This window comes from Calypte anna, chromosome 27, assembly GCF_003957555.1.
Source record: "Calypte anna isolate BGI_N300 chromosome 27, bCalAnn1_v1.p, whole genome shotgun sequence".
Classification (NCBI taxonomy): Eukaryota; Metazoa; Chordata; class Aves; order Apodiformes; family Trochilidae; genus Calypte; species Calypte anna.
Genome location: NC_044272.1, coordinates 1,315,167 through 1,337,816, shown reverse-complemented (window position 1 = coordinate 1,337,816; position 22,650 = coordinate 1,315,167). Strand labels below are relative to the sequence as shown.

The 22,650-nt window shown below is 60.3% G+C and overlaps 1 protein-coding gene and 1 non-coding gene across 2 annotated transcripts; both read left to right on the top strand.

Annotated features, from left to right (window-relative positions):
- Positions 1 to 4,887: 4,887 nt before the first annotated feature.
- Positions 4,888 to 21,661, top strand: MED24 (mediator complex subunit 24). The gene is given in 26 exon segments (XM_030466077.1): positions 4,888 to 5,067; positions 7,317 to 7,399; positions 7,899 to 7,937; positions 9,314 to 9,387; positions 10,470 to 10,693; positions 11,231 to 11,342; positions 11,768 to 11,918; positions 12,138 to 12,251; positions 12,814 to 12,861; positions 13,039 to 13,121; positions 13,444 to 13,530; positions 13,822 to 13,933; positions 14,462 to 14,604; positions 15,025 to 15,062; positions 15,663 to 15,745; positions 17,063 to 17,241; positions 17,332 to 17,431; positions 17,753 to 17,928; positions 18,016 to 18,141; positions 18,143 to 18,278; positions 18,473 to 18,654; positions 18,826 to 18,919; positions 19,005 to 19,107; positions 20,812 to 20,889; positions 21,039 to 21,187; positions 21,306 to 21,661. Coding segments are annotated over 26 exon segments (2,961 nt in total). The 5' UTR covers positions 4,888 to 4,937; the 3' UTR covers positions 21,423 to 21,661.
- LOC115599814 lies at positions 15,314 to 15,420 on the top strand. Its single transcript, XR_003988613.1, has one exon. It is a non-coding gene; the product is annotated as a small nucleolar RNA SNORD124 (small nucleolar RNA).
- Positions 21,662 to 22,650: the final 989 nt, after the last annotated feature.

Genomic DNA, 22,650 nt, shown 5'->3' with positions numbered 1-22,650 from the left:
GGATGCTTGTGAGAGTGGGGAGCGGGGATGGTGCTCACAGGGATGCTGTGACAGTGACGATAGGGACAGGGGATGGTGCCCACAGGGATGCGGTGACAGTGAGAACGAGGACATGGGATGGTGGCCGCAAAGGTTTGGGACAATGCCCACGGGGAGCCGGGAACGGTGTCCACACAGACGTGGGACAGTCCCCAGGACAGAGTGGGGATGGTGCTCATGTGGAGCCGGGTACAGTGCCCACAGAGATGCCATGATACTGATAATGGTGACTGGTGCCCACAAGGGTTGGGGACAATGCCCACAGAGGGCTGGAGACAGAGCCCACAGGGCCCAGGGCTGGTGCCCATGGGGGGATGGAGATGATGGCCACAGGAAGAGGTGACAGTGACAACGGTGACTGGGGACATTGCCCACAGGGTTGGGGATGGGACCTGAGTGAAGCTGGGGACGGTGCCCACAGAGGCCCTGTGACAGTGTCCCTCACAGGGTGGGGACGGTGCCCATGGGGATGTCGTGACAGTGCCAAGGTGGACAGGGGACCGCGCCCAACGAGACTGGGGACAGCATCCGGGGCACAGCTGGGGACGAGGCCCGTGGTGGGATGGTGCCCACGAGGGGTGGGAACAGTGCCTAGGGAGGGGTGGGGACAGTGGCTACGGGGCGGGGGAAGCTCCGCACCCCGGTGTGCTCACTCTACCCCACAATGCCACAGGCAGGATCCCGTCTGGGCCCCGCAGCACCCCTGGGGCACCCATCACCCCACAGACGGGGGGTCCCGGCCCTGTGTCCCCGGGGGGTGTAGGGCAGCGGGGATAGGGGTGCTGGGACGCAGGGACCCTTCCGTGGGTCCGGAGGTGGCAGCGGGCACTGGGGGACGGCCCTGGGGGTCCCCCCCGTCCAGCACCCATACCCTCCCGTCCCACCCCACCTCCTTCCCAGCAGCCCCTGCTCCCCCCACTCCCCACTCCCCCCCCCGAACTACACATCCCATCATGCCCGGGATTAAAGGGCTGCCTCTGTGTCCCCCCCCCACCGCCCTTGGCACCGCAGGTCGGCCCTGGGACCCCCAGGGGGCTCTTCCCTCGCCCCGTGGTCCGCCCTTCCCTGGGCTGCCCAGGCACCGCTGTGACACCCAGTGATGGGGTTACCCAGGGGACAAGGGAACGCGGGGATGGGGTCCCTCGAGGACGAGGGTTTCCGGGAGGGGATTGAACCCAGGGAGTTGGGGTAACAGGGGCGTGGCAGCACCAGGAGAAGGGGACACTCAGGGGACAGTGGTTTTCAGGGCACAGCTGTGCCCAAGGGATGAGGACAGCAAAAGGACAGTGCTACCCAAGGGAAGAAGCTACCTGGGGGATTGGGGTCCCAAGGCACAGTGCCAGCCAGGGGATGAGGACAGCAGGGGAACAGGGGTACCAGTGGCACAGTGGTACCCAGGGGATGGGGACAGCAAGAGGACAAAGGGATCAGGGGGATGGGGGTCCCCGTTGTATGACAATGACCAGAGAAGACCCCAACCTCTGCATAGGGCTGGGGTCAGTCACAATGTGGGCTGCTGGTGGGTGTCCCACACCCCTGGCTCCCCGGTCCCCCCCAGCCCCCCTGTTCCCCCTGTTCCCTGTAGCCCTGTGGTCCCTATGGCCCCCCTGGTCCCCATGGCCCTCCTGGTTCCAGCAGCACCCCATTCTCCACAGCCCCACTACTGGTGGTGTCTGGGTCGCCAGCGTGGCAGGGCCAGGGGCGGCGTGGTGCCCCCCCGGCCTGGCCCCCGCCTGTACCGTACACTTTATCCTCGGCAAACACGGCGCGTCTGCAGCTGCCCCCCCGCAACTGTCTGCCCGCGATAAGGCCTGAGCTCATCTGCCCCCGGCCCGCTGGGCTCTGCCACCTCAGCACAACACTGTGTCCCCAGATCCCCCTGCCCGTGGCCGCCCCCCACCCTCTGTCCCAACGGGGAAACTGAGGCAGGGCTGGGGTTGACTGCCAACCCCTGGCACATCAACGGGAGCATATCTCACCCATCACCAGCCCCTCCATTCCTTGCAATGAGCCTGTGACTTGCTTCCAGTGCCACCCCCAGACCCCTCTGACAATACCCTGCCCTGTAGCAGACTCCAAGATGGGGAGCAGGGGGCTCTGGGGGCCGCCTTTCTCTCAGGGCGTGACTCCCTGGTCCGGAACCAGCTTATTAAAATTCATCCTGCTGCTCTGCAGCGTGAAGCTGCTACAAAGAACCCCTGCAGGGCGGTGGGACCTCCGGGACCCCCGGCAGGGGGGGTGACGCTGGGTGCAGCTCGGGTGCCCACACCCCCATAATGGGAGACCCCCGAGGGGCAGCGCGCAGGGGTCCGGGTGGCTTCATGGGGTGTCTCCCATCCCAAGGTGGCCCCCCCCACCTTCCTGCTGGGAGCCCCTCCCGGGAATCAAATCTTTGGCTCGCCGTCGAGGACAGGCACAGGTGGGTAGCAACCGGCCAAGTGCCCCCCTTTCCTCGGCAGACACCGGCACCGGGGGTCCTGGCTGCCCCGGTTACCCCGCGGGAAGGGGAAGTCCCCCCTCGCCGGCCCCCTCTCGCCCCCCGCCTGCCCCCGGCGCTGGGAACGGCCCCGGCCCCTTCCGGCCCCCCCGGCCGCGGGGCTGGAGGCAGCTGGGCCGGGGCTCCATGCCAAGGCGGGGGGGGGCCGGCCCGAGACTCTACGCCTTCCCCCTCCGCGCTGGGCCGGGGGGCTGGACCCCCCTTAACGTATCCCACCGCCCCCCCTCCCCCTTAGCCCCAGCGCAGGTTTTGTGGGGGCTGCCATGACAGGGGGGGTGGGGGTGCAGAGGGGCTGTTCGAGTCCTCTCCCGCCTGGGACGGGCCCCGCTTTCTCCGGATCCCACCCCCACCGCCGCCAGCTGCGGGGAGCGGGACCCCCCCGGCACAGGAAATCCCTCCTCGTGAATAGGGGCCGGGACCCCCCCCCCCCCGCTGCCGGAACCCCCTGCTGCCAAAACCCCTCCCTACTGCCGGACCCCCCCTCCTCCCCCCGCTGCTGTGGGCCCCCCTGGGACCCCCCCGCTGCCGGGGCCCCTCGCCGGCCGGGAGCCGCTCGCCCGCCTAATCCCGACCTCGGCGCGGGGGGATTTGCAGCGCCCCGGCCCCATGAATGATTAACCGGGGAATTAAGGGGCCTTGGAGCCCCCCCCGAAGGGCAGTCGGGGGGGTCGAGCTGGGGGGGGTAGGCAGCGGCTGTCTGGGTCCCCCACCCCACAGCAGCACCTCCGGGCACCCTGCTTCTGAGCTGTGGGGGCCTTCTGTGACCGTGGGGGGAGGGGCTGGGGGGGCTGCCCCCCCCTCCCCAGGGCCCTGCACCCCCTCCTAGACCCACTCCCCATCCTCCCGTTGCCATGGCAATGGCTGCAGGCCGCCGTGGGGATATTTTTAGCAGCGGGTACCACATGGAGGGGGGGGCAGGATTGGCTACTGGTACGTGTGCATGCACACGCGTGTTTGTGTCACACCTGTACATGCACACACATCTGTCATGCCTGTGGACGGCTGTGTGTGTGTCCACCCCCACGCACAGGTACCTGTGTGTGCACTGTCCGTGGGGTCTGCACCCTCCGTGTCCGTGTGCATCCCCGTGCTCTGAGGTGTTCAGGCACACGCACACTCATCCATCTACATGTGTGCACACACTCAGACACGTCTGCGTCTCACCCATGTTTGCACACCCACATGTGCACCCCTCCATGCTTACACACATATGTGCACATGCACGCTCCCGTGTGCTCAAGCACATGTATGTGCACACCCCTTTACATGCACACACATCCCCACACTCTGTGCCAGCACCCCTGCGCCTTTGCACCCCCAGGATTTGCACATTCACACCTTGGCACACAGCATGTTTGCACACCCATGCTTTTGCATACACAATGTTTGAACGAATACATATTTACACGCTCATGTGTGTGAACCCCCAGACCTTTGCACGAGCTGTGCTTGCACACGCACAGCTTATCAGACCCACATATTTGCATGCACCATGTTTGCATCCCCCCACCTTTGCATGCACCATGCTTGCACACACCTGCCTTGACACCCCCACACATTTGCTCACATTAGCACCTTTGCACCCCCACACCCTCTGCACGCCCATGCATTTGCATGCACCACGTTTGCAACCCCACGGCTTTTGCAAGTGCTGTGCTTGCACTCTCACGCCTTTGCGTACCCATTTGCAGTCACCAAGTTTGCACACGCAGACCTTTTCACACCCACACCTTTGCAGGCAGCATGCCTGCACACCCATGCGTTTGCATGCCTGCACCTTCGCACACACCTTGCTTGCACCCACCCACCTATGCACACACCGTGTTTGCACACCCACGCTTTTGCACAGCCGCACATTTGCACGCAGCACGTTTGCACACCCGTGCATTTTGAACACCATTGCATGCAGCGTGTCTCCACAGCCATGCATTTGCACGTGGCACGTTTGCACACTCATTTGCACCCTCTCCCCTTTGCACCCACCTTGCTCGCTCCTCCGTGCATTTGCACCCTTGCAGCTTTGCACACCCCTCGCTTGCACCCCCATGCACTCGCATCCCCTTTTGCACCCCCAGCTATTTGCACCCCCCCCCTCGAACTACAACTCCCAGCATCCCCTTCACCGCACCGCTCCCTCATCCTCCAATCAGCGCCCTGCTTCTTGCCGGGTGCCACCATGGCGGTGCCCAGGCATTAGAGGAAGCGTTTGCGGGCTGGTAGAAGGTGAGGAGTAGTCGGTACCGGCGGGGGGGAGGGTGTCTCCGGGGCTTGCCCCCGCACCAGGTGCGGGGGCAAGCCCCGGAGACACCCTCCCCCCCGCCCTAATGGGACTCAAGGTGCGGGTTCCCCCCGCTTCGAATTCTGACCCTCTCCCCGTTCTTCTCTTGTCAGAGCAGAAGCCATGAAGGTGGTGAACCTGAAGCAGGCAATCCTGCAGGCCTGGAAAGAACGCTGGAGCGATTATCAATGGGCCATCAACATGAAGAGGTTCTTTCCTCGAGGGGCCACCTGGGACATCCTCAACCTGGCAGGTAAGTGGGCTGGGGGGAGCTGAGGGCTTGGGGAGATGCGGTTATGGGGGGCCTAGAGGTGCGTGGGGGGGGGTTGGGTGGGAATGGACCTTAAAGTTCATCCAGTTCTACCCCCCCTGCCATGCTCAGGGACACCTCCCCCAGCCCAGGGTGCTCCAAGCTCCATCCAACCTTCAACACTGCCAGGGATGGGGCAGCCACAGCTTCTGGGGGCAACCTGGGCACCCAGGGGCTCAGCACCCTCAGAGTGACAGATTTCCTCCCAATATCCAACCTAAATCTCCCCTCTCCCAGTTTAAAGCCATCACCCCTCATCCCATCCCTTCAGGCCATTGTCCACATTCCCTCCTAAGCTTTCCTGGAGCCCCTTCAGGCACTGGAAGGTGCTCTAAGGTCTCCCCATTGCAGCCTTCTCTTCTCCAGCCTGAACACCCCCAACTCTCTCCTCCTGGCTCCAGAGCAGAGCTGCTCCAGCCCTCCCAGCAGCTCCAGGGCCTCCTCTGGAATGGTTCCAACACCTCCATGTCCTTCTGCTGCTGGGGACACAGCACTGTGTGTGGAATCTTTAGAGAATAGAGTAGATGGGGACAATCCCCTCCTTCGTCTTGCTGCCCCCCACCCAGAGGGGACAACAGCCCCATCTGCCTCCTCAGCACCCAGCCAGGGAGGGGAGAAGCCCTGGGAAGGAGCCAGGTGCTGCTCCCCACCCCCGATATCAGGGTTTCTTTTCCCGTCCCTATTCAAGGGCGTTTGACACGAATCCTGCCAAATGCTGGTACCTGCTGAGCTCCACGGTTTAAAGATTTGCCAGCTTTTTCTGCCAATTATAGAAACTTGTTGCTAGGATTTTTTTTCTTTTCCCCCTGTGCAGCAAATGCGTGTTTGCAAGCCCTGGATAAACAAACAGGCGCTGCTCAAGGGTTGGGGGAGTTAAAGGGAAATATCCCCATGCTCCTTACCCCAATGAGGGGGAAACTGATCCCCAGTGGGTGGATTTTTTCTTCCCTCCATGATTTTTCTGTCAGTGTTCAGCCTGTGATGCTGGGTTTTGTCCTTGCAGCTGAGCTCGGGTTGGGTTTGTCCCCCTCTCACCGTACTGTGTGGTGGGGTCGGTGTGATCAGACCTGACAGTTTCAGTAGAAACAGATTTCTCCTGGCCACCTCTTTGTCCTTCTGGCTTGTTAGCTCAGACTTTGTTGGAGGGAACCCCCTCTGCAAGGACAGGGTAGGAGCTGCTGTCCCTTTTATCCTGCTGAAAACAAGGAGGAAAGAGCCTCCACCAAGGCCACAGTGTGGAGTGTTGCTGTGGGCACACAAGGAGGCTGTTCCCGAGGCCCTGATGGCTGCAGCAGCCCCGGAGCCTTCCTCTCCCCAGCTCCTGCCTTTCAGACTTAAACGACAAAGGAGCAGGGGCTGGCACGAGCTGCCAGCATCACGGCAGTGCCCAGCAAATCGATGCTGACACGTCTGCAGTGGGTAACAGCGTGGGGCCGGCTTGTGTTGACACTCCCTGATTAGATGGGGAGGGGAAGGCTGCCATCAGCCTTCTGTCCTCCAGCAGAGATGCTTTTGGCCTCAGCCTTCTAGGGAGACCCAGGGAGTCTCCCGCTCGCACAGTCGGGATCTGCCGGTGTCTGCGGCTCCTCCTCATCTTTGGGGTGATGCCTTCCACAAAGGCTGCTCCCCCCTCCCCACCCCCCTTTTGCATCTGGGTGCTTTGACCTACTTCCAGCCCGTGCTGCAGCCTGGGGCCTGCTTTCAGGAGGTGCTTCCTGCGTTCTGCCATAGTTCAAATGGTCAATTAAAGGCTTGACTGAGCAGATAGGACGGGCAGAGCCCCTCCAGCCTCGGCGGGCCGGCGGCAGGGAGGGCCAGACGTGCCGGGCTGAGAGGGGCTGTCTGCCCGGAGGTCAGCCCCGGGTGCTTGGAGCTAAAGTTACTTGGTGGAGGATGCGAGAGCCTCCCAGGCAGGAGGTGGGAGGGAGGGGAACGTGTTTGGAGAGCAGCAGGGGCTGTTTTGGGGCCAGGGTGCCCGGGGAGAGCTGAGTTAGCAGGAGACTGCCTGAATTATTTACTGGCTTTTGCCATCGGGGGTTGGAAAGTTGTGGGATTTGGTGAATTTCAGAGCAGGACTGTTTATCCTCGCCACCTGTCCTGCGGGATGTGGGACAGAGCACAGCTGTGTCTGTGTGTCCCCACACCGTGTACCCACTGACCAGGGACCTCTGTCCCCTCTCCTTTGTTTGCAGAGGCTCTTCTGGAGCAAGCCATGATCGGGCCCTCACCCAACCCACTCATCTTGTCCTACCTGAAGTACGCTATCAGCTCCCAGGTAACAATACTCCCCGTGTGCTGCAGACACTGTGGGGGGGTCACCTTGCACCCCCTGTTAGCAGGTGGGCGAATAAACCAGGCTGGGCACACCCTGAACTTCCCATCCCTGGGCTTGGGTGGGTAGTGGAGTGCTCAGCACCTCTGCCCATGGACTGGCTGCACACGAGCTGGGAATCTTTGCCCTCCCAGAGACTTCCCGCTTGCTGTACGCCCTGTGCTTTCTCAGCGCGGTGTTTAATATCCCCTGAAGTTGGTGTGAAACAAACCAGCGCTCACCTAAAAATGTCTGTTTGGATTTGTGCTGGGTCAGCGCCCCGGCCCTGTCTGTGGTGACAGACAGCGGGGCCGTGCCCTGACCTTCCTGTTCCTCAGCAACCAGCACCACGCTGGCAAACATCGCCCACCAGCACGCCGCTGCTTCTGCTTTGTTTTGGTTCTGTGTGTTGTTGTTGTCATTTTAATTCTTTTTTTTTTTTTTTTTTTTTTAATTTTCATAGATGGTGTCTTATTCCACGGTCCTGATGGCCATCAGCAAGGTACAACTCTGATGGGTGCTGTTGGAGGTTTTTTCTCTTTACCCATGACCCCCGTATCCATTTCCCTCCCCAGAGCTCTTGCCAAATATAGGTCAAGTGGAAAACGACATCCTCTGCTGAGTCAGCAGCGGTCAGACAGCACGGATTAGTGCCCAAGTCCTCCTGTGTCCCGCTGGGGACAGGCTGCCACTGCGCCTGGCGGGTTCTGCTCTGCCTTTGGGGGTGGCGGTGGGTGTGAAAGTCCTTGTCCCTTTGTCATGTGGGGCCTTGCAGGCTCCTGCCCCACGGCTCCCTGCGTGCAGACCACACCCTTCTTGCTGGAAACCACATCCCTCTGTGGCAGCAGCACTGGCAGCACCGGGGGAACAAGGGCTGGTGATGAAAAAGCAACCAGGGAGGGCTGCCAGCACCCCAGCCATGCAGCCACCCGGCCAAGGTGTCCCCATGCTGCTTTGATGGGGACAAGCCCTCCGTGGATGCCTCTGTGTGGCATTTGGGGTGGCTCCGTGGGGAGTGGTAGCCCCTTGCAAGCCCCCCACCCACCATCCCTGCGTGCTGGTCTGGTGAGGGCAACCCCTGATCTAAAGGGACAATGATTTGAGGAACAATAATTTCTTTCCTTACACCTCCTTGTGATGGAGGAGAAAGGTGCCGGTAGCTATGCTGTGTCCCAGCAAGGGTGGGGACCTCTCCAGCAGGACTCAGCACCCATCTGGGGTGGTGGGCACACTCCTGGCATAGAACTGATGCTGAGCACAGCGATGGGTCTGTGTTGAGGGGCACAGCCTTGTCATCGATCCCCTGGCCACGCATCGTTGCCCGTTCTGGCAGTGCAGGCAGAGAGTTGACCTTGGCAGCCGCAGCTTCCTCCTTCAGAGCAGCGTGGGCCCAGAACAGAGCTGCGGGCTAGCTCCGGCCCGGCGGGGTGGCCCCATCTGCTCTGCGAGGAGGCGAGGAGCTGCGCTTCTGCTGCCCACTGTCCTCCTGGCCCCGCGGCCAGCCGGGCTGTTGGCACACGCTGCCAGGCCGGGGGTGGGCACAGGAGATGGCCCTGAGCCACCGCCGCCGCCGCGAGGCCACCGCCGGTGTGGAGCGGAGCTGTGGCCTCTGCTGCTGTCTTGGGGAGGATGCTGAGAAAATGCATCACTCTCCGCTCTGCCGTGGCACGGTTGCCTCTGTCAACCCCGGGAGGGCACGACCCAGCCGTCGGGCAGCTCTGACCTAGTTCTCATTCAAGTGGCTGCTGGGCAGCTGCCAAGGCGAGCATGCCATGGCCAGCAGTGCCCAGCCCACAGAGGTTGGGTTTGAGTTTGTTTCTTATGATACCAGAGCCCGGTAACCCCCATCTGAAATATCTTCTTGTTCTCCTGCTCTAGTTTGATGACTTCTCCCGGGATCTGTGTGTCCAGTCGCTGCTGGAGATCATGGACATGTTCTGTGACCGGCTCAGGTACGCCGGGGCCCTGCCAGCTCTGCCACCCTGGCCCAGGGTGGTACCATGGGTGTACCAGGAGCCTGGGCTGAGCCTTGAGTATTTGTCCTGGCAGAGGAAAGCAGATTCCCTCTCCAGCTCTGTGTTCATTCTCGAGTTGCCCTCGTGCCACCCAAGGGCTAGCATGAGGAGAGTGGAGAGTCCAAAGCCCAGCTGGTTGTGGGAATCTGCAAGAAGCCTACCTGTCCTGTCCTTCTCTGCTGTGATATTTTTGTCTGGCTCAGGTGGATAGGGGTGGGCTAAACCCTGTGGCCTGAGGGCCTCTGTGTCCCCTCAGGGCATTTAATTTCTCCTGTGTGGCTTCTGCAGCTTCCAGGGACCCTGGCTGAGTGTCCCCTCTGCCAGCGCTCGCAGTCCTGTCTGCACTGCCCCGGGTGCTCCAGGCAGCTGCCTTGTTTTGCTTCATGCTCTTCCGCTGATGTTGCAGGACCCAGGGGAGTCCAGACAATTCAGGCCACAAAAACTTTTTTAGAAAGCTCAGAAATCTTCCTGTTAACCCCTGACAGCCTCTTCTGGGAGGCCAGAGCAGACCATGTGCTGGGGCAGTGGGAGAAGGAAGAGGAGGAGGAAGGCTGAAGGTAGCAGCTCTTCAATTACGTGAAATGAAGCAGCAGTGATGAATATGCATCAGTCACAGATGTTGACAAGGAGCTGTTGCTGGCCAACTGCAGAGACGACCACTTAATCCAGCCTCTGCCTAATCTGATCCTCTGCTTAATTTGATCAAAACTTCTGGCCCTGATGATTTGTGCATCAGGAGGGGAAAGCGTTCACCTCTCGCAGCACATTGATCAATGCTGAGTCTCTCTTAGCAAGATAATTTGATTAGAGGCTTGGAAAGTTTCCCTGTAGTGGAGTGGCCAGAGGGGAAGCACTGGGGATGCTTTATTTCCCCTGGCACAGCAGTGCTGCTCGTGGGCTGAGCACGTTGAGGAGCTCCATGGGCTGGGAGTGTGGGACGTGGGTTTGAATCCCCATGCTGCCCCGTGTCTGTGCCTCAGTTTCTCTGGGGGCAGCACAGTTCTGTTTCTCCTTGCCAGCTGCCACGGCAAAGCAGAGGAGTGCATTGGGCTGTGCCGGGCCCTGATGAGTGCCCTCACCTGGCTCCTGCGCTGCGCTGCCTTCTACACTGAGAAGGTGAAGGAGACGCTGGAGCAGGTGGCAGCTGAGAGTCAGCTGAAGATGTGTCTGGAGCGGCTGGAGAAGATGCTGAGCAGCACCAAGAACCGTGCCCTGATCCACATTGGGAAGCTGGAGGAGGCGTGTATGTCGCTGCCTCCCATGCCCTGGGTTTCCTCCTGGGCACTGCTGGCCCTGGGAGATGTCATTGCCACCTCTCCCTTCCCCCTGCCCGGCTCCTGCCGCATTGTCCCTGCAGCTCCAAACCCATCCATCTTCCAGCCCTGTTGCTGTAACTGTCTCCTCCCTGGCTCCGTGCCACCCTCTGCCCCCTCCCCTCCACGCTGCCCTTGGAAGAAGAGCAGAATTAATGTGAAGGCTGCGTGAGCTGTTCTGGGCACGCAGCAGGTCCTGTGCTCCGCCAGCGTTCCTGGCACAGCCCTGCACCTTTTGTCGGTGCCAGTGTCTGGCCAAGAGGCTGTGCCAGGCCCAGCCTGGAGCAGGAGCTGCTGGGTGACACGTGGACCCTCGGCTTGGGTTCGCAGAGGTGCAGTGGCTTCTGCTCCCCCGCAGGGCCCGGTGGGGAGCCCCGGCCTTCTGTGCTGCCTCGGAGCCAGCCTGCCTGGCTTCTCAATGTGTCACTGTCCCCTTCACTGAATGTCTGCCCTCCCTCCTTCCACAGCCTCCTGGAGCACCGTGGAGCAGTCCCTCGTCAAGCTGGGAGAGAACCTCAACAGCCTCAGCAGCTCCCCGCTCCGAAGCCAGGCTGACAACTGTGTCTCCCTCATCAAGAGGTAGCTCTGTGCTGCAGCTTCTGCAGGCTTGGGGGCTAAAATGGGTCTCAGCCCAGCTCTGGGTGCCAAGAACCTCCTGCATCCCTCCACACTGGCTCCCTGCTCTCCTGTCCCTTCCCAGCTTGGACCCCTGCCCCCACGGTGGGCTGGTGGGAGGCCCAGGGGTGGGAGAGGGGACAAGGCTAATGGTGACTTGCTGCAAAGGAGTCTTGCCCAGAGATTGTTGCCCTGGTGGCCCTGGGGATTCTTGCTGTCCCTGCTCTGGTTGCCCCCTATAGCTGCTGTGCTCAAAGGCTGCTCTGTCCTGTCACAAAGAGCTTGAGGACAGCAAAAGTGAGGGGCTTGGCCAGGAGGGGACAGGGGGACCAAGGATCAATCCCTGCAGGACTCTAGTGACCTTGTGCTGTTGTCTCCCCCTCCCCCAGCATCCCCACCATGCTGTCAGTCCACTCTGAGCAGCTGAACAAGACCGGTTTCCCCACTGTGCATGCTGTGGTGCTGCTGGAGGGGACCATGAACCTCACAGGGGAGACCCAGCCACTGGTGGAGCAGCTGATGATGGTGAAGAGGATGCAGGTACGAAAGTGCCATCTCCCTCTCCTGCTCGGGGTGGCCCAGGGCCTGGCTGCAGCTCTGTGCTCTGTTTCTCCCTGTGCTGACCCTGCTCCAGGGCTGTGGGCACAGCTGTGGGGAGCAGCGTGAGCCCATCACCACCTTCTCAAGGGGCCTGGGGCTTGGAGGAGGCACTTTGTTGCCTTTCCAGCACTGAGAGGTTTTTGTCTGTGTGCCCTGCAGCACATCCCCTCCCCACTCTTTGTGCTGGAGATCTGGAAGGCCTGTTTTGTGGGTCTCATCGAGTCCCCAGAGGGCACGGAGGAGCTGAAGTGGACAGCCTTCACCTTCCTGAAGGTAGGGCCCAGCCATGCTGCCAGCCCAGTGCTCCCAGATCTCACTCAGGCCCTGGCAGATCCATGGCTTCTCTTTTCCTGCATCTCATCCAGTGTCAGCTTTGCTGTCCAGGGCCTCTCCTCAGCCCAGCCCCACTTTGTTTTGCAGAGTGGCTTTCCTGGGGTGTTTGAGGGGGGTGGAATTTGTGGCCTTTGAAGGATGCCACAGAAGCCTCGGGGCCTGAGCTCCCACAGCTCTGCAGCAGAGCAGTCTGCTTTACCTCCTTCCTTTGTAGCAGACAAAAGGGATCTGTGTGGAATTTCAGGCCTGACACATGCCCCTCTTGCAGCCTCCATGACTAGCCTGTTGAGAGGTGGCATGGTGGAAGTACCCCACAGAGGGGAGGAGGGGGGGACAAAGTCCCCAGGACACGCAGCCTGCTCCAGGAATGCTCCTTCCCTTTCCCTGGGCTGTGAGCGCAGCTGCTGGTGCTGGGTGTTTGCAGGGGCTGTGTTGCTGGGAGGTCCTGAATTCAAAGCAGGGTCTGCCTCGGTCAGTCACATCCCTGCTTCATGTCTTTCAGATCCCCCAGGTCCTGGTTAAGCTCAAGAAGTATCCCCAGGGGGACAAGGTGAGTCTGGAGGGCTGCAGTGTTGAGCTGTGCTGGTGCCTGGCCAAGGCTGTGCAGGGGGTGGCTGGGGTAGGAAATGGTCTGTGTCCCCACAACCTCCCCTTGGCAGCGTGGGAGGGAAGGGTGGGCTTGTGCTGGCAGTGCTCTGAGGTGAGGGCTTGGCTTGGTGTTGCACAGGACTTCACTGAGGATGTGAATTGTGCCTTCGAGTTCCTGCTGAAGCTGACCCCGCTGCTTGACAAAGTGGATCAGCGATGCAAGTGAGTGCCTGGGGCTGACCTGCAGCAGTGCCCCAACCACCCCGTCCTCTCCGCAGGGAGCTGTGGTGTTGGGGCAGCTCCTGGCAGGGCTCTTTTAGTTTCTGATTCTATTTCTTCTTCCTGCCAGATGAGCAATTCAGTGAGCATCTGACAGCTGGTTCTTGTGTTGGGGATGCTGGGTGGTATCTGGAGCTGCTTTTGGCCCTCCAGCCTCCTCAGAGGGCTGGGAGCAGGGCCAGAAGGGCAACCTAGGAGCCCCGTGGCCCTGCCTGAAGCAGCAGGAATGCTGTCCCTCGGGCTAACACTCTCCTCTCTCTTTCAGCTGCAACTGCATGAGTCAGCTCCTTCAGGAGTGCAACAAGCATGGGCTGCTCTCCGAGGCCAACATGACCAACCTGATTGACAAACGGTACAGACCCTCAAACATCTGGGTCCCCACTTGGGGCTGGAGCTCCTTACCTTGTTGTCCTTCTTGGACCAGCTTCTGGCTGTCCTGGGATGCCGTGGCCTGGAGGGACATGGCTTTGCTTCCAGTGACAAATTAAGTCCAGCAAAGTCTGTCCTGCTGGAGTGGCAGCTGGTGGTGGCCTTTCCTTGGGGGTGCTGATGGTGGTGGTGGGTGGGAGGTGGCTAAGCATGGGAAGGAATGAAGCAGGGTGATGAATTCCAGCTCACTGTCCCTTCTCTGGGCATCCCCCAGGAAAGCAGACAGAGAACACGCTCCACACTTGAAATCAGAAGAGAATGCCAACATCCAGCCAAACCCCGGGCTCATCCTGAGGGCTGAGCCCACTGTCACCAACATCTTGAAGGTGGGTGTCCTCCCGCATCCATTCTGGGCTCAACCCAGAGCCTGTTTCCAGCAGCACCGGTCTCACCAGGCAGCCACGGTGCTCCAGAAGTTCCGGATCTCCCCCTGAGATGGGCTGGAGGAATTGTTCCCAGCTGAGGAGACCAGGAGCTCTGTTCTCCTTCCTGGGGAGTTGGAGGAGCTGTCAGGCTGTGGGGTGTTGTCAGTGCCAGCAGTCTGAGCCCAGCCAGCCCTGCCTGGCCTGCTCTCATCTGCAGGCATCTCCCCTGGTCCCCAGGGACCCCCCCTTTTCTCTGTGTCACTCTCACTGAGCACAAGAGGATGTTTTGCTGCTGGTCATGCTGCTCTGGTGCTCTGTGGGGCTGGGGGGCTCCATCACACCCCTGAGTCCCTCAGGTCTCTGCTCCCTGAGGCCTCAGGGGAGAGCTCTGGCAGCTCATCAGCTCTGCCCCCAGTGCTGGGGTTTTGCTGCTGCTCCACAGCACACGTTCCCCATGACTTCTCTTTCCTTTCTTTTTTTTTCTTGCAGACCATGGATGCGGATCACTCCAAGTCCCCTGAGGGCTTGCTGGGGGTCTTGGGTCACATGCTGTCTGGGAAGAGCCTGGACTTGCTGCTGGCAGCAGCAGCAGCGACGGGCAAGCTGAAATCCTTTGCTCGGAAGTTCATCAAGTGAGTGTCCATCTGCACTGCACCATTTGGGGTGCAAAGTGGGGCTGGGGGGAGCCAGCACTGCCCCAAGATTCCCCCCAAGGCAGGGCTGGATCCAGCAGACCCCTGGGGAGGGCTGGGGTCTCAGAAGGGGCCATGGGGTCTCCTTGGCTTCTGCAGAGCATGGAAGTTGGGTTGGTTCAGGGGTTGTGTGAGCTCCTGGGTGGGGATGGGCGTGGGGGCTGGCAGCGTTGCTGGACCTGTTCTGCTGGAGGGGAGCAGAGGGAGCAGGCAGCTCGTCCCTGCCATGCCGGAGGGTGTCTGGGGAACTGTGTGTTGGGATGAGGTGCAGGAAGGGGTCTGCAGGCAAGGCAGCCCCCTGCCTTGCTAGGGGGTGTTCCATGTGCTGGTGACACTTCTCTGTGGCTCTCTCCCCTCTAGGCTGAATGAATTCACAAAGCAGATCACAGGAGAAGGCTGTAAGTGTGTGTCTGTCTGTGTGAGGGGTGTTTGGAGCTGTGCCACCCCCCCCCCCCAAGGGACACTGTGAGTCCCAGATGGATGAATCTGGGACTAGCTGTGGCACCAGAGAGAGCCCAGACATGGGCTCCTGCTGTCCTCATGCGTGGCACACGTGTCCACCCAGAATGCGGGGTGTTCCCTGCCTGTTCCTTGCTCTTTCCCCCCCAGCCCAGCCTGTGGGGCCCCTCAGAGCCAGCCCTGCCCTGGCTCCCTCCCTGGAAGGGGTGATGTGTCAGCACAGAGTCCCAGATAAGGACTCTGACTGCGTTTGCGTGTGATGAAACTTCTGAGTGCTCTGACCTTCCATGGCGTGGGGGGAGCCAGGGGCTGGTGGGGAGCAGGGGGGCAGAGATGCTTGGGGGGTTCATGTGGGGGCAGATGGGGTGAGGGGAGTCACTTGGCACATCCCCTGGAGCTCTGGTTTACACTCAAGCACTTGTGGGGTGACAAAAGCTGCCTGGAGGAAGCAGAATCCCAGCCCTGAGCTCCTAGGGCTCTGGTTGCCTTCTGGTACTGAGCCTGGAGAATCCCCAAGGTCTTTGTTTCCTCTCCCTCAGCCAAAGGAGCCTCCGTTCGGGCCCTGCTCTTTGACATCTCATTCCTCATGCTGTGCCATGTGGCCCAGACGTATGGCTCAGAGGTAAGGATCCGTAGGGATGGGGCTGATCTCCAGGGAATTCTTTGCTGGGAGGGTGCTGAGCCCCTGGCCCAGGTTTGCCCAGAGAAGCTGTGGCTGCCCCATCCCTGGTAGTGTCCAAGGTTGGATGGGGCTTGCAGCACCCTGGGCTGGTGGGAGGTGCCCCTGCCCATGGCAGGGGTGGCACCAGATGAGCTTTACAGTCCCTTCCCACCCAAACCATGCCACAGTTCCATGATTTGCAGGGATGGGGCTCTGACCTTGCCAGCACAGCCCGTGCTGTGGCCTGCCAGCCTCCTCTAGTGGCCATCCTGCCACTGTCCCCATCTCCCTGCAGCCACCCCACTGCCCCGGGGTAAAGCACCTGGTGCTTTTTGCATACCTTGGGTCGAAATCCGTCCCTTTTGGGTCTGTGGGTGTGGGCAGTGGGGCAGGGCTGGCTTCTTGCCCTCCCCAGGGTTTGGTTTGCTGCCTCCACACCCTCCCCACGCTGCTGCTGATCTCACCGGATTCTTCCCAGCTTTGCCCCTCGGGTTTGGTGCTGGGGTTTTGGGGGGTGTCAGGCAGCTTTCCCCTGTGAGAGGAGGAACTTGCAGCCCTGCTCAGGAAGCAGCACTTTGGTTTCATGAAAATTTTCCAGGTTTCAACATCTGTGTGTGTTGGGAGGCAAAACGATACTGAAACACCGGGGAGGGAGGTGGGGAGGGGGGGTCCTGGCTGCAGCCAGCTCGGAGCGGACGTGCCCGGGGCTGTCTGCTGAGGTCTCATCCCCCCCCTCTGGCCCAGAGCGATTTTCCTGACCAGCTGCTGCTGAACAGATGTGCAAAACTTTTTTATTTTTTGTCAAAAATAGTGTCCCTGGGGTGGGGGGAGTGCTGAGAGGAGGAAGCAGCTTGCGGGGTTCCCAGCTCCTGTCCCCCCTGGGAACCCTCCCAGCTGGGCTGTGAGCCCTGACCCCATGGAGCTGTGGGCCAGCAGGGACCCTGAAGAGAGCTGGGGGGGACAAGTGGCCCTTTCTGGGCAGGACACAGTGACCCCACTGCCACAGCCCCTCAGGGCTGCTCCTTGGTCTGGCACTCCCCTGAGAGTGCTGCTCTGAGATGGCCCTGGGGTGTTCTCTACTCGAGGTGGATAATAACACCCACAGACTGGAAACCAGTGCCTTACTGGGAGCAGACTGGTGCCTTACTGGTGACAGACTGGTGCCTGCCACAGGGCGGCGCTGCTCCCCTGGCCATGAACTCCCCAGGGTGGGGGTCCCCAGCAGGGTCCCTGGGGGATGCAGGGTTCCTGGCAGCCCCTCTGCTCCTTCCCCTCCAGGTGATCCTGTCAGAGTCGAGCCCAGCAGGTGAGGTGCCCTTCTTTGAGACCTGGATGCTGACCTGCATGCCTGAGGAGGGCAAGATCCTCAACCCCGACCACCCCTGCTTCCGCCCCGACTCCACCAAGGTGGAGTCCTTGGTCGCTCTCCTCAACAACTCCTCCGAGATGAAGCTGGTGTAAGAGTTCAGCCTGGGCACCCAGCACTCACCCCACCTCCATGGCTGCTCTGGATGAGTGCCTGATCCCCCTGTTTCCTTCCCTGGCAGGCAGATGAAGTGGCATGAGGCCTGTCTGAGCATCTCAGCTGCCATCCTGGAGATCCTTAATGCTTGGGAGAACAGTGTCCTCACCTTCGAGTCCATCCAGGTGGGCCTGGTGAGGGAGGGATGTGGGACAGAGGAGGGGGACCAGCACTGGGGCCTGAGGAGGAGTCAAGGCTTGAGCTGGACAAGAGTCCCCTGTCCTCCTGCCCTGAATGCCACTGCAGAGCTTGATGGCTCCTTCATGACCTGGATGGGGAACTGACATGGCAGTCCCAAACTGCCCTGTGGGGCTGGCAGGGGAAGGTTCACCCCACGGAGGAGAGAAGGGCTTGGGCCCACAGCTCTGGGAGGTGACACAGAGAGTGAGCCTGTGCCTCCACATGTCTGTGCTCATCCACCTCTGCGCTCCTAAATCCTCTCCTAGAAAATCACAGACAACATCAAGGGGAAGGTGTGCAGCATGGCAGTGTGTGCCGTGGCCTGGCTGGTGGCCCACGTCCGGATGCTGGGCTTGGATGAGCGGGAGAAGTCCCTGCAGATGATCCGTCAGTTGGCCACCCCCCTGTACGGGGAGAACACCCTGCAGTTCTACAACGAGCGGTGAGCTCCAGGGCCCCAAACCACGACCCTGTCCCTGCCCTGGAGTCCTGCCCAGGCCCTGCCTGACCCCATCCCTCTCTGCTGCAGTGTGGTGATCATGAGCTCCATCCTGGAGCACATGTGTGCAGACGTCCTGCAGCAGACGGCCACGCAGATCAAGTTCCCTTCCACGGGCATGGACACCATCCCCTACTGGAACCTCCTGCCCCCAAGAACCCATCAAGGAGGTGCTGACGAGTGTGTTCACCAGGGTGCTGGAGAAGGGCTGGGTGGACAGCCGCTCCATCCACATTTTTGACACCCTGCTGCACATGGGAGGTGTCTACTGGTTCTGCAACAACCTGGTCAAGGTATGGGGGGAGGAGGGAGGTGGCTGCCACCCCAACACCATCGCTGGGTATCGAGCCCAGGACTGCTGGGTCTGACCCAAGCTCTGTTTTTAGTTGGGGCTGGGCTGGCTGTGGTGACAGTCCTGGTGCTGGAGGGGAGCTGGAGAGGCCCAGGAGTGCCTGTGCCCCCTTCAGCCATGTCCTCTGCCTCCCAGGAGCTGCTGAAGGAGACACGGAAGGAGCACACGCTGCGGGCTGTGGAGCTGCTCTATGCCATCTTCTGCCTGGACATGCAGCAGCTGACCCTGACCCTGCTGGGCCACATCCTGCCCAACCTGCTGACAGACTCCTCCAAGTGGCACACGCTCATGGACCCACCAGGAAAGGCCCTGGCCAAGTAAGACCTAGCACCATCTCCTTGGGGTGGGTGGGCTCATTTGGGGACATGTTCCATGCTGCCTCTCACCCAGGATGGGACATCCGTGTCCCATTCCAGCACATGCTTTTCTTTGCTCACACACTCACCGGGTGGGCTGGCAGCACCTCAGTGCCCCTGCTCTGTCCTCAGGCTCTCTGTCTGGTGTGCCCTGAGCTCCTACTCCTCCCACAACAAGGGCCAAGCCTCTGCCAGGCAGAAGAAGAGGCACCGAGAGGATATTGAGGTGAGTCCAGCGCACAGTTTGGGGTTTGGTTGGAGCCTGGTCCCCTTCAGGAGCTGGTGGGGCTGAACCCCCTCTGTCCCCCCAGGATTACATCAGCCTGTTCCCTCTGGATGACACACAGCCCTCCAAGCTCATGCGCCTGCTCAGCTCCAACGAGGAGGATGCCAACACCTCTCCAGCCCCAGTAAGTGCTGGGGGAGAAGTTTCCTCAGGGGAGGACCCTCCCACCTCGAGGCCCATTTCTGGGTGGGAAATGTGTATTGACACAGAAACTTCATTTCCAGAGCTGGCCAGGAAAAGATTTATGTCTTGAGTTTGCTTTGCTGAGCTGTGCTGGAGCTTTTGTGCTTAGGAAAGGTCAAGCTCTTTATTTCTCTGATTAGAAGAACTCAGGGAGAGGACAAGGTTACACCTTCCCTCCGTGATGTTGCCACCCAACCTGGTGGGTCAGGGCTCAGGGAGATTTTGTTAGAGCCTTGTCACCCCCTCATAGGCTGTGTGGGACCCAAGAGCTGATGTGCTGCAGCAAGAGTGGTGGCAGGAGGGGACATTCCCAGTGGCTGTGGCCAAATCCAGGAATTCCACTCCTGTTAACACAGCAGCACTCAGAGCTGAGTCCTTCCCTGGGTCCCTGCAGCGCGATGCTGAGGGTTGTGACAGCTCAGACAGGAGGTGCTGGGGGTGTCCATACCCTCCTGGGGGGCTGTGGGCTGTCAGGACCCACACATGTGTTGTCTGCCCTTCTGGGCAGTGAGTCAGGATGTTCCTCAGTCAGTTTCTCCTGATGCCCTTTATCTGAACTTACACTTTTATTTTTGACTTCTTGACACATTCATCAGCCTGTGGTTTTTCTTGGTTTCTCTACTGTTGAAATATGGGGTTTTCCCTGTATTTCACTATCTTTTTTTAACTTTGGAGGCAGTTCCACCTCTTTGCAATGACATTCAGGACTTTTTTTGGCTGTTTGCTGTAGCGATGTGGAAATGCCTCTTCATACGTAACTCATGTGGTTCCATGAGCAAAGTGTGGGAGGGTTTTCTTCCTTTGAGGAGCATCCTCAGAGCAGCACAAGGTGGGTCCTGCTGGTTTGGGCAGGAGCTGTGTCCTGGGGGATCTGCTCAAGGGGAGATTCCCATCCTGTTGGACTGAAGATGACCCAGTTCCTCCCCTACAGGAGCACCCAGCAGCACTTCACAGCGTGGGTCAAATAAATCCCCTAGGGCTGTCCAAGATTTGCTGTTAGGACGTGCAGCTCTAGGAGCTAAACTGTGTGCTGAGAGTGAGCTGGGAATGCTGCTCTGCAGCTGGGGAACATCTGGCTCCCAGGGCCCAGCCAGGCTGCAACCAGTGTCCCTTTTCTCCTGATCATGACATCCCATTATGTTGCTCGTGCCTTTGTGGACGAGTCATGGCTGTGATTAAAACCCAATGTGGAAGGATGCTCATGGTCTTCTTCATGTTCATGGTCTTGCTCAGCCTGTGGAGCGGCCATTAAGCTTGGTCAGGCTCAGAATAAACGTGTGTTGTGCAAGAGCAAAGTGTCACAGCCCAGGAGCAGCAGTGGCAGCATGTGGAGCCCTCCCTGGGCTGCTGAGTTCCGTTGTGCCTGGTGCATATGTGGGCACACACCCCTCAGTGTGGGACAGTGACCATGGTGGCTGTCCCTGCCACATGTCTCTGATGTGCCCTGGCAAAAAAGTCTCGTCTTTTTTGGGTGTCAAGGACCACAATCCAAACCTCTGTTATGCCATGGGGTGGCTTCTCCTGGAGCCCAAGGGCTGGGTGAGCCCCGAATGGCCAGAGCTAGCCAGGGTGGGCATGTTGACACAGCTGAGAGGGCCAAGAGGCCATTCCAGGCCCCCCCAGCCTGATGCCTTTTCTCCTCCTGACAGATCGTTCCATGAGCACCTCGCTCTCTGCCTCCCAGCTTCACACCATCAGCATGAAGGACCCACTGAACAGGGTGCTAGGTAAGGGGGCTGGATCCTGGCAGCCAGGCCTGGCTGTGGGGCAGGATCTGACCATGGTGGGGATGTGGTGGGGACCTATCCCCTCTGTGGGGGGCTTAGGCCTCCCTGCCCTGGCCTGGCTTTTGATGTCTGCCTAATTGTCTTCACAGCAAACCTCTTCCTGCTCATCTCCTCCATCCTTGGTGCCAAGACAGCTGGAACCCACACCCAGTTTGTCCAGTGGTTCATGGAGGAGTGTGTGGACTGCCTGGAGCAGGGCAGCCGTGGCAGCATCCTTCAGTTCATGCCCTTCACCATGGTGAGTCCTGTGGCTGTGACATCCTTGTCCCTGGTCACAGGGTGCTGGGGGACACAGTGGGCAGGGCAGGGGAGTCCCACTGCGGTGACTCAGCTCTGTTCCTTCTCTCTCTGGGCAGGTTTCAGAGCTGGTGAAAGTGTCCACCATGTCCAGTCCCAGAATTGTCCTGGCCATCACAGATCTCAGCTTGCCCCTGGGCCGCCGTGTCGCCGCCAAAGCCATCGCTGCACTGTGAGCGGGTCACCTCCCTCCTGCTGTGCAGGAGAATGGGAATCCAGGAGAACCTGGATATGGGGACACTTGGGACAGCCTCTCCATCACCATGGGCTTGGTTTGCCCTGTCCAGGGCCTGCTCCTTCCCCCTTGCTGCCTTGGGATGGGCTGTCAGAGGCAGAGACGCACCCCTTGCTCTTTTTTTCTATAATTAATTCAGTCCTTTTGTAGAACCAGGCTTGGTTTCTTTTTTGTTCCCTGACTGCAGTCCCAGGGCTCCTCCTGGAGCAGCAGGTGGGTTGTTGGCTGCCCAGGGTGCTCTGTGGGGGATGTTGGGTTTGGGGGGGAGTGGGTGGAAATTCCTCCACATGAGGTTGAGTTCACCCCACAGCCCTGGCACCAGCTCAGCACTTGGCCACTGGGGAGGAACTGTGGCCTCACCAGCACCACACCAGCCTCGTCCAGAGCTGTCCCAGCACCACCGGCTGTTCTGGGGATGAATCCAGCTGTAGCTGTCACAGACTGTCACCAAATCCCACCCCTGAGAGGGTGGAAGGGCCATGGTGGTCTCACCTCTGCTCTTTTCCTTGTTTTCTGCTTGACTCAGGAGCAAAGGGGATGTAGAGCCAGGGGAACTGGTACCAACCTCCCCCTGGGGGGGCTGTGGCTTGCACCCCACTGCCTGCCCCATCCTGGGACTGGGCTGGGCCTCTCCCCCCCTCAGCATTAGTGGGGTTCATGAGTGGGGCAGAGGCGGTGCTGCAGTATTTGGGTCAGCACTGGCTGGGGAGAAGGCAGCAGGACTGACTCAGGACCTCCTGGGCTGCTCCTGGGACAATCCCAACTCTTGGCTTTGCCGGAGGGAATGATCCCACCATGTGCTCAGCCCAAGGAGCCTCGCAGCATGAGCCTGATCTGGCACCGACCTGCAGCTCTTTACGTTAGCCGGAGCAAAGAGCGGCCCCCGGAGCTCTTGGCCCTCCCAACTCTGTCAATATTTGCCGGCAGCAGCTCCAGCGCCGGCGTTTCACCTTCCAGGAAAGGGCTGGAGCCGGCGGGGATTCCTGTAAGCGCCGATAAGCCGGGGAGGAAGGAGGAATGGGTCTTGCCAGTTGCTTTCCCAGGAGCTGCCTCTGGCAGAGAGTGTGGCAATGCCCTGGGATGTTGTGGGGGGCAGCAGGGGGGCTCCAGCCTTATCTCTGCTCCTTCCCTGGGTAGGGACAGAGACCCCCAGGCACCCACTGGAGCTT